The sequence below is a fragment of the Ictalurus punctatus genome, chromosome 16 (genome assembly GCF_001660625.3).
Source record: "Ictalurus punctatus breed USDA103 chromosome 16, Coco_2.0, whole genome shotgun sequence".
In the NCBI taxonomy this organism is placed as follows: domain Eukaryota; kingdom Metazoa; phylum Chordata; class Actinopteri; order Siluriformes; family Ictaluridae; genus Ictalurus; species Ictalurus punctatus.
In genome coordinates, this window is record NC_030431.2 from 10,060,583 (window position 1) to 10,070,582 (window position 10,000).

The 10,000-nt window shown below is 37.9% G+C and overlaps 1 protein-coding gene across 8 annotated transcripts in view; it reads right to left on the reverse strand.

Moving 5' to 3' along the window:
* nbeaa (neurobeachin a) overlaps positions 1-10,000 on the reverse strand; it is a 187,057-nt gene that overhangs the window by 22,677 nt on the left and 154,380 nt on the right. For 4 of the 8 annotated variants that reach the window (XM_053686816.1, XM_053686814.1, XM_053686815.1 and 1 more), the window contains 4 exons: positions 9,434-9,893; positions 8,421-8,575; positions 6,882-7,008; positions 1,833-1,960 (listed from right to left, as the gene is read on the reverse strand). In XM_053686816.1, coding sequence (XP_053542791.1) covers positions 1,833-1,960; positions 6,882-7,008; positions 8,421-8,575; positions 9,434-9,893 — 870 coding nt within the window. Of the gene's footprint in view, positions 1-1,832; positions 1,961-4,282; positions 4,391-5,990; positions 6,111-6,881; positions 7,009-8,420; positions 8,576-9,433; positions 9,894-10,000 lie in introns of those variants that run through there. The other 4 variants (XM_053686810.1, XM_053686809.1, XM_053686808.1 and 1 more) reach the window with 2 other exon arrangements.

Below are 10,000 nucleotides of genomic sequence, written 5' to 3' on the forward strand. Positions count from 1 at the left end.
AAATGAAAGGAAAAGCAACAGTAAATGGGTTGAGTGACCACAACACACTGGAACAGATATAGTGCTCCTTGTTATAGACTCTACAAGTCTCTGGAACCGTACTGGGGGAATGATAGTTGTGGAGAGTGGTATCTAACACATTGCTCCAAAATGTCCCATATGTCTTCAACTGGGTTGAGATCTAGTGAGTGTGAAAGCCAAAGCATATGATCGACATCATCTTCATACTCTGACAGTGTAATCCTGGAGAGAAAATGTTTCATCACAGGATCATTTGCAGTGAATCTTCCCTCTAAGGGAACAAGTTTACCCAAACCATGCCAGTAAAATGTCCTCTATGGTATAACAGAGACAAAGGTTTTTCCATTGTTTTGTTACCAGTCTGTATATACATGTAAAAAGCCACTTTGCAGCTTCACATATTTTAGAGAACACCAGGAACTGAGATGGCCATCTTGTTTAAAACTGCCAAACTATTTTTCCTCATTAAATTCTTGTTCCTTGCTGTTTATTTATTTATTTATTTACACAAAGCTCAGCCTCATCTTTTTCACTCTAATAGCTAAAGACAGCATTTTGACTTTTCACATATATGTTTTGCACTGTGCCTTGGTCCTACTATGGTGATGTACCTGCATTCACACTTACACATGTCTCTCGAGAGAGCATCAGCTATATGTTATACATTTCAATTATTACACTGTTCAGTAATTAACGTGATTGCAAAATGTATTGGCCCAATGAAAACTTTTCATAGGTCACCATTTCATGATCCTGTGACTAGCATATGTGAAAGTGATCAGAAAATGGTACCCTATGTGAGAAGTCATGTGAAAGTAAACTAGCAAAATAATGAGTTTGCTGCTTTCATAATCATTCTGTTTTGAAAATGGCTATTCTTAAATGTTACTAAGAGGCCATGGTATAAGCCAGATAACGCCCAACAAAGCAACTTGTTATCAGAAAATAACTAACTTGTAACCACTTCATCCATTATTTCTGATACCGCATTGGGACACAAAGTTGGACATTGTTTCTTACTTACGATCTATAGATACAGTAGTTTTATATTGTGACAGTGTTCTAGAAACATATACCAAAAAACAACCATATAAGACAAACAGTCAGGACGGGGCATTCAAAACAGGATGAGAGCACATACACTGCAGGGTGAGAGGACTCTGATAAATGGTACAAAATTGCCAGAGAAAGAGAAAAAAAAAGTAAAGAGAAGAGAAAGCGGAGGTGTGAGGACACAGAGACAGATTAGGAACAAGATGAAGGACAGTGGGGAAAACAAGAACTGGGCTCTACACATGTGGGATCTCCAGCATCCTTAAGCTATCGAATTATATCTAAAGCTGATCTAAAGTCTGTGTGCATCTTTTACAACCTAGTGCATTTATTTACATAGGAAAGGTGAATCTGATCTGCACATAGACACATAGACATAGCCGGTTATGGGCTCACATTTGTTTCCTAGTCGTCTTTTCTAATTACAGACTCATAATTTTGGACCATATTATTTCATACTGGTCTAAACAAATACACTGGGAAAAAAAGAAAAAGAAAAAAAAAAGTGAAGAATACACCATGTTAAATGTACACAGCTCCCTCTTCATGAAAACTCTTTCTTTTTGCTCTCTGTTTGTCTGATACTGAGCACTAGCCTGTATCTGCTACTCTCCTGACCTCATACCTTTGTCCATGGGGTTGTGTGTGTATGAGACAGGAGACGCGCACACACACACACACACAGACAGCAGACAGTGAAGGACTCCACAGAGACGCCAGCTAGAGAGGAAAAAGGAAGCACAATACAGCACCTGTACCTTCAATCAGCAACTCCTGCCCATGGCTACCGAGCAGGGTCCTGGACAGGAAGGGTGCAAAGTCCACAAAGATCTCCCTCAGGAGGGGGGCCACCTTCTCCAGTGCACGCTCTAACTTAGTGGTTATACTGTAGGAGAAACAGAGGGCGAGACACAGAGAGGCAGGTAATGTTTTTATGGAGCACAGTCAGGAAAAGACAAGCATCCTGTAAGCTTAATCTAAAGATACAGGCAGGTCCAAAAGTCTGAGTCCACTCCATCAACAACTGTTTACATTTACACATTCTATATAATACTGTTTTTCATTACAGGACTTTGGAATGATAAGGTTCAATCTGACAATTCTGTAATTTTAGGATGCTGGGAAATAAAGTTTTGACCCTCTAAAAAGTAATATTTAAGGTGTAAATTTTTTTTTCGGTTCAGCAGTATGAACTGATTTTTGCCAAAATGTTAGACAGAACCAAATAATCCGAAGGTCTTGATTAATACAAGTAATGAGCACTCAGTGTCTGATGCAAAACAGCTCAAAAACCTTCACGCGGATGAACCCAGGATCCATCGTTTCTACAAACTGATTCTATAATGTAATTTGTGTTCAGAAGGCGATGAGTCATTTTCTGCATTTCAGGCTATAACGTTTATATTAATCCTCTTTTTCTAACATCCTATTGTTTATATAGTAACAACTTACACAGGGACTTGTGTGAGTAAATGTTGATACGGTGAATCTGTCTATGAGGAGGATTTTTGGAAGGAGTCTCCAGTGTCATCGCTTTGAAATCTTCAGGGCAAAGAACTTCTTGGTAACATGACAAGCTCAAATGTAACTATAAATTAATAAAAATATGACGTGATAAAAATTGCAAAAGTGCTGTGGTATAAGATGAATAAAACACTTTAGGATGTGCTGTAATTGGAAAATAATCAGCTTCAGGGTGTTCGCAGCATCACACCACCCAGTCATTTATTATTTTCCGATAACAACACACCTCGTCATGTTTTATTCCTTACATATTTATTTGTTTACCATCTTTACATGGGTAAGTTGCAGTTTTCAAAATAAGAGATTAGGTTGGTGCAGGGCTTTAAAATTATTTAGATTTTTGTCAATGTTTGACCCGTTCAAATTCTGCTGCTATATTAAAGGACGGGACTTATCGATATTTATTTATTACTTGTATAGTTGGACATCTACAGTAAAATTGTGTTTTTTTATAGCATTAGCATACATCGCATACATCTGAGAAGCTGTAAGTCTTTTGGATCATTATGTAACAAAGTAATCCTCTGTAGCACATATATTATAAACATTAATATACCAAATATGGCGAATGCTATAAATGAAAATAATAAAAAATGCACCAGTATAGTGTAGTAGCTTGACACAGCGCAGGAAAATGAATGTAAAATGTCCTCTATTGATCGAATTGCCATAAGTGCATAGCTTTATGCAGAAGTTTGGGATAAAACGGTTGGTCTAACTCACAGAAATTACTTGGCAGCAACTGCTTTTTTCACCGCGTTAACAAACGTACATACGGATAAATACGTATGAAGAGAGGAGAATGTGTTTGTTTATTAAAAGAGGAAATTTAGTTTGAGGACATTTATTTGCAGTTCAGTGCACAGATTTGTCTTAGTGTTGAATAATTCATTGCTTATAAGAAATAAAAACAGCATTTGGGGAGTGGACTCAGAGGTTTGGATGCCACTGTATGATTTATGAACTACAGCACATACCTTTTGTTACTGTTTGGTTAGAATGAGAGTTAGTGGGTCGGTGTATTGTAAGTGCTGCTTACAAACACCAGACTTGGCTTCAATTACCAACAAGCCTTCACACGCAAATACGAGTTTGTATTGAAATATGTTTTCCGAGCAGAAAGTATCACTTGGTTTAGTTCGATGACCAGTTATTCTCTGCACAGAATATATTTGAATAACTAAACTCGTAGAACAGTACCCACACCCCTACAAACTTACCTACACTAAGGCTAATGCTACAGCTATGGGACACGCACAGCACTAGGCTCAATGGCTAGAGGAGCTCTATGAGGACACAAAGCTGAGGAAAGGGTCAGTAGCATCAAGTGTATTGAGCATTCTTACTGAGCACAGAGGTGGCCATTGCTATTAAGCAGGAAGTGATAGAGGAAGTGAATAAAAGACTTGATCCAGTCCCACTTTTGAGTTACATAATCTTCTAGCATGGAAAGTTGCCCATGTGCGTAAATAACGAAACAAAGGAATTCATTGTTCCTTCTATGTCACGTGTGCACAACTCCAGTCCTGAAGGTCCAGAGGTTTTTTACCTTACTCAAAGACACTTCATTCAACTTAACCATTTAATTAACAGGTTGAGTAGGTACGTTCAGATCACCAAACTGTACTAGACTGGAGTTGTGTACACCTGTTCTACATAAACATGTTTCCAGGACTTAGAAGACCTGATTCAGTGCTGTATGTATAGTTGTGTTGGCCTGGTCTGTAGAGTGGAACTGACTCAGAGATGAGAGAAGCAGGGCAGTACAGTGTGACACTGCACCATCAGCATCCACCTCCCTGACACACAACAGGATCAGGACAGAGAAAATGTGCAGAGCAGAAGGAAGTGGTGTGAATGTTTGAGAGCACCTATGTACAGTGTTTATCAATTACCAAGAACTGCTGTTATTTTTGCCAAATAGTACTTCATACATAAGATTACATTACGATTTTTAAATAAAATCCAAAACAAAAATATTATGCTGCATATCACAGAGGCCAGCATTTGCCGATTCAGATACTGTGATATTTTGTGCAATATGTTAATTACAATTATAACCGGCCATTTTTACCATTTAAGTATAAAATATGGCAAATTAGTTCCTCTCACAATAAAGGTACTAGTATGTTTAAGGTACAGTGCCCTGCATAAATATTTACCCTCTTGACGTTTTCCACTTTTCGTAGTGCCTGAAAGGACCTGAAATGAACTTAAAAATGGATTCAGATAATGGATACAGTTAATAGACACACATCCAAGAAGACTTGCATCTCTAATTGCAGCCAAAGGTGGTTACTGATCCAGGGGATGAATATTTATGCAACCAAACTAAATGAACTTTTGTGTCTCAATAAAAAAAAAAAAAAAAAAAAAAAAAAACAACCAAATGTTATTGTAACATATTCTGTTAATCAAATGCTAAAAAAATCCCAATTAAATCCATTTCAGTTCCAGGTTGTTACACTATAAACGATGGACAGGTTCAAGGGTGGTGAATAATTATGCAAGGCACTGTACATATGCTTGCACCCTAAAATGTAGCCCACAGAGTGTCTGCTATCTCTTGTACACTTCTCTGTCCACAAGCTTCAGAATCATGAATCTTGCTAACTGATAGGAATCTCTGCATCTGTTCAGTGGTTTTGAGTGAGAAAACAATTTGGATACTGATGCACAATTAGAGCAAGATATAGTCACTGAAAAAAAAATGTTCATGGCATCTTATCTTTATGTGATGGAATTTAGCTTTAAGCAGTTAGTTGTGAGCTGTAGTGGTTTGCCAACAGGCTGCTGAAGGGTCTCTGGTTGGTCAATTGAGACATCAGTCGAATGGCTTCTTACTTTTAAAAGTAGGTACTTTTAAGCGATGTTTAGCGATGAGACATAGCAAACAGACTGAAACACACTCTTAAGCAAATGCTTCAAGTCTGACATGCGAGACTACCTCATGGATATATACCATTTTATCAATAATTACTGTTGTAATTTTAAGGATACATTTACATTGTTTGTACTTTGTGAAAAAAAACGTACCAGTACAAGAGCTTTATTGCAGACACTGTAGGACATTCAGATACAAGTTTGCCCCCAATAGCTCAAATCTGAGATATTTTAATAAGTAATCAAATAAAAATAATACGAATATTCTTTCATAATAATAAGTATTAATAAATGAATATGCAGTTGGTAATTCAGTTGTGATAAATAACAATATAAAACAGTTCTGGGTGGTGGAGCTTAGACCTTACTGTATGAGAGAGAGAGAGAGAGAGAGAGAGAGAGAGAGAGAGAGAGAGAGAGAGAGAGAGAGAATAAGAGAGAATGAAAGTATGAGAAAATAAGACGGAGGTGGAAGCTGTTAGGTTCATTTGTTGTCGATGCTTCCTTGCCTAAGAAACTGTCCCTCATCTCTGGGGGCTGTGTGGAATCCTGCCAGTGAGCTAAAGGATTTGAGCTCTGCAGGGGTCAACCCACTTCGCAGTGGACATGGGTCCACCTCACAAAAGGCACTGCAATACAAACGGGCAAAAACACACAGCAATTACAGGTACTATATTGTTAAACACTACGTATTAATAGGGGGTAATGAGCTCTGCTTGCTTTGTTCTGATTAATTAAAGAGTATTGTTGCCCACATAGGAGGATTCAGCCAACTATATGTAGGGTTGCATATTATTAAAGACATTAAATATATGCTTATACTAATAAATAAATGGCTAGTATAGCATAATTACTATACTACATATTTTATAAAAGTAGTTGATTACTTTACAAACATTCACACACACATACATTTTATATATATATATATATATATATATATATATATATATATATATATATATATATATATATATATATATATATATATGCATGCTGTTAAGGTGTAGTTAAGTCCGCCACCTAGTGGAGGACATGACAGACTGCTACACTTTGCAGAAAATGTCATCACGCCCACAAGGTCTGACAGCTTTCGTTCTTTCAAACACACAAAACAAAAGTGTCAGTCTTTTTTTTTCCATCAGAATGTATGAAGGGGCTGCAGCTGAGAGTGAATCAGAAACATTAAAAGGCTGAGGGGAAAAAAGAGCAAGAGAAGAAGAAAATGAAGCCAGCAGAACAGACAGGTCAAGCAGAGGGAACGTGTGTAGTGTGGTGTTGAAGAAGGTGACGCAAATGTGCATAAAAAGAGAGAACAAGAAGAGTTCAAAGACATGTTAAGGCGAATAGACAATGGAGGTGAGTGGAGTTGTGCAGAGATGAAGAACAGGGAGGCGTACCTCATGTTCTCCACTGTGTCCTCGGGCATGGGTGCGACAGTCTGCACAGCAGGTAGGTTTTTACTGGTGGCACCATTCACAAAGCTGGAGGATGACGCAGAGGAGGACGAAGCCGAGTCTGTGGCACCTGCAGGACGTGACAGACACACCAACTTAAAGCTTGGATTAGGCTAACGCTGACATATGGCTAATAAATGTCACGGACAAGTTACACCATCATAATCTTCACCATTCAAACAGCACCTACATGGTAATACATCTTAAAACATACATCTTCTATTGTAGCACATTTCCTTACAACCTTCACAAACCACCCGGAGGCTCGGCTATTCCGAAAATGTTTATATCATCACTAATACTGATACACCCTGAGTATATATAATAACTTGTGTACCATATTGTTGTTATCTACTGCTGTTATTGTATATTAGTACTATAAATATGTCATTGTGTTATTAACGTCCACTTATAAGGCTGTATAATTGATGAGTTCTAGCATTTACTACCCTTGTAGTTATTTGTGACTGTCCTTCCTGTTGTTTCTGGTCAGTTGATTGAATCCATGTCTGGCATACCTAACTTGAGCAGGAAAGATTTTCTACTGTCTTGCATTTGGGTTAAAAAACCTGTGACAGATTTTATGCATTTATAGAAATTTGTCCCAAAAGCAACACCATCACCACTAAAGAAAAGTAACATAAAGCAGGTGAGGAATACTTGTTGGGCTTAAGGCAGTGAAGAGCTGGCCTGTTTTCTTTCACCGTCAGTTGAAATATATTTAAAACCTGGACTGCACATTGCCTTATGCAACACAATCCACAGCAGAATCTCAGTGTTAGTAGTTAAATAACTAGTTGACTTCTGTCTGCCACACACTACTCAGCATATACAAGGCTGCAATGTTACTATAACAACCAATGAGAACATGCAGACAAAAGCGAACAGTCTGAGTGAGCTAATTGGAGCTACTTTGTTCAAGGGCCCAATGGTGAAAGCTGGTACTAAGATTTGGACTCACTATTATTACAAGTGGAAGTTAATAATGCAATATTAATGGAAACTTTAAAGCACTTTTTTAACGGTGTCTACCAAATGCCATAAATGTAAATGCAATGTTGTTATACACACACACACACACACACACATTTTATATATATATATATATATATATATATATATATATATATATATATATATATATACACACACACATATACATACACACACATTATATATATATATATATATATATATATATATATATATATATATACACACATATATATATATATATATATATATATATATATATATATATATATATATATATATATATATATATATACATACATATACACACACACACAGGCAATATATGTATACTTACATATATGATTTTTTTTTATTTTTAAATAAGCTTTTTTTAAAGCTCCCATTAAGGGTGTATACTACACTGCAAGAAAAAGGTTTTTCTTTCTTTCTTTCTTTTTTTAAAAGGGTTCTGGGTGTGTGTGTGTGTGTGTGTGTGTTTGAGTATACCTGTTGTGTTGATCATGCTCTTAGGTGTGGCACTGGCAGCAGCAAAAATGTTTGGTGTGCTGCCGGAGGAGGGGATGGCACTGCTGGTGGGTGTGCCCACTGTGTTCACTGCCAGACTGCCAGGTGGAGGTTTCTTCACTGGTACAACCACACTCCTGAACACATTTACATTATATATATATATATATATATATAATGTTTGGATAGAGTATACTTCATTTCTATACATTTGGATTGGGTTTAATATCAACTGCAGACACTGTCTGTCACACTGTCAAGAAGCATTTCGGATGGGAAAAATTAAATAAACATTTACGACTGATGCACGGAAGAAGCGAGCGCCTTCCATGCTAAAGCTAGAAAACAACATGAGGAATATCAGTAGCTAACATTGTTTACTATACAGGTCAGCCCTGAACAGACACTGTGAACTAAAACACATAGTTTAAGTAGTCAGTGCCGCACATTACTATAACCCAGATGTTGAAAAAAAAAAGAAGAAGCTTTTGATAAAATATTAACCTTTTAATATCAATTATTCATATTTAAGGAGCTCATAAAAGATGTAGTGTATATTCTAGAACATTTTTTATTTATTGAGTTTTCCTAATCATTAACGTTCTAAAGTCGACTGAAGCACATACAGCCTACAAAAGACCAAGTACATTGTACATGTATATCTATTTTTAGCTATAAATATATTTGAAATACAGGAAAAATGCTGCCATAAAGGAAGTGCTGAAACCTTACTCTGAGGTGGTCAAGCGAAAAAAAATAAAAATCACTTATTCCAACTTTAAGCTAATGGGTCTAAAGCAATGAGCATTTTGAACACTTCTTCATTGTGAATTTTACAACCTACTGTCCACGCTCCAGACCTCTGACCTGAGAGTAACCTCCATCACATTATCTTCATGTTTTTAGACCGTATTCCAGGTTGCAGGGACATCCTTAGCAAACACAACATAAGGCATAAATAATGGTGCAAACTGATGCTCTTAATGCTTTCTCACCTGTCAAATGAATGGAACTGCATGGGCAGCATGGCAGCTGCCTCTCTCTTCAGTGCCGGGTCAGGATGGTACGGCTGTGGCTCAGGACCCGTCTCAGTGGCTTCCACTGGCGCTGCCACCAAGCTCTTAAGGATCTCCTTAACATTGATGCCCTTGTTGGCCTGGCTGATGCTGGAGATAGATGCGGCCGGCTTCAGTGTGTCCGCACCGAGCGGAGACTCGAGCAGAGACTCGTGGGACTTGCGCACCTCTGCTGAAAGCGTGCACAGGAGCTCACTCATGGCATCTGGACCTCCTCCCACACCTGAGGCCACAACTCCCAGGTCAGAGCCATTAAGGGTGCCGCCCACCTGCTCGTCTCCGATGCCCGAGTCAGTGTGGGGCAGGGAGGACTCCAGGGGCAGATCCTCCAGGGGCAGACGCTCAGGTCGACTGCTGTCTGAGAATGAGGAGGGGTTTTCTGCACCAACACACACATAGTGTTAAAAGTATTAATGCTCCATGTTTACACGTAATCTGAATACAGTGAACAGAGAATAATTTGAATTATTTATTATTATTTATTGG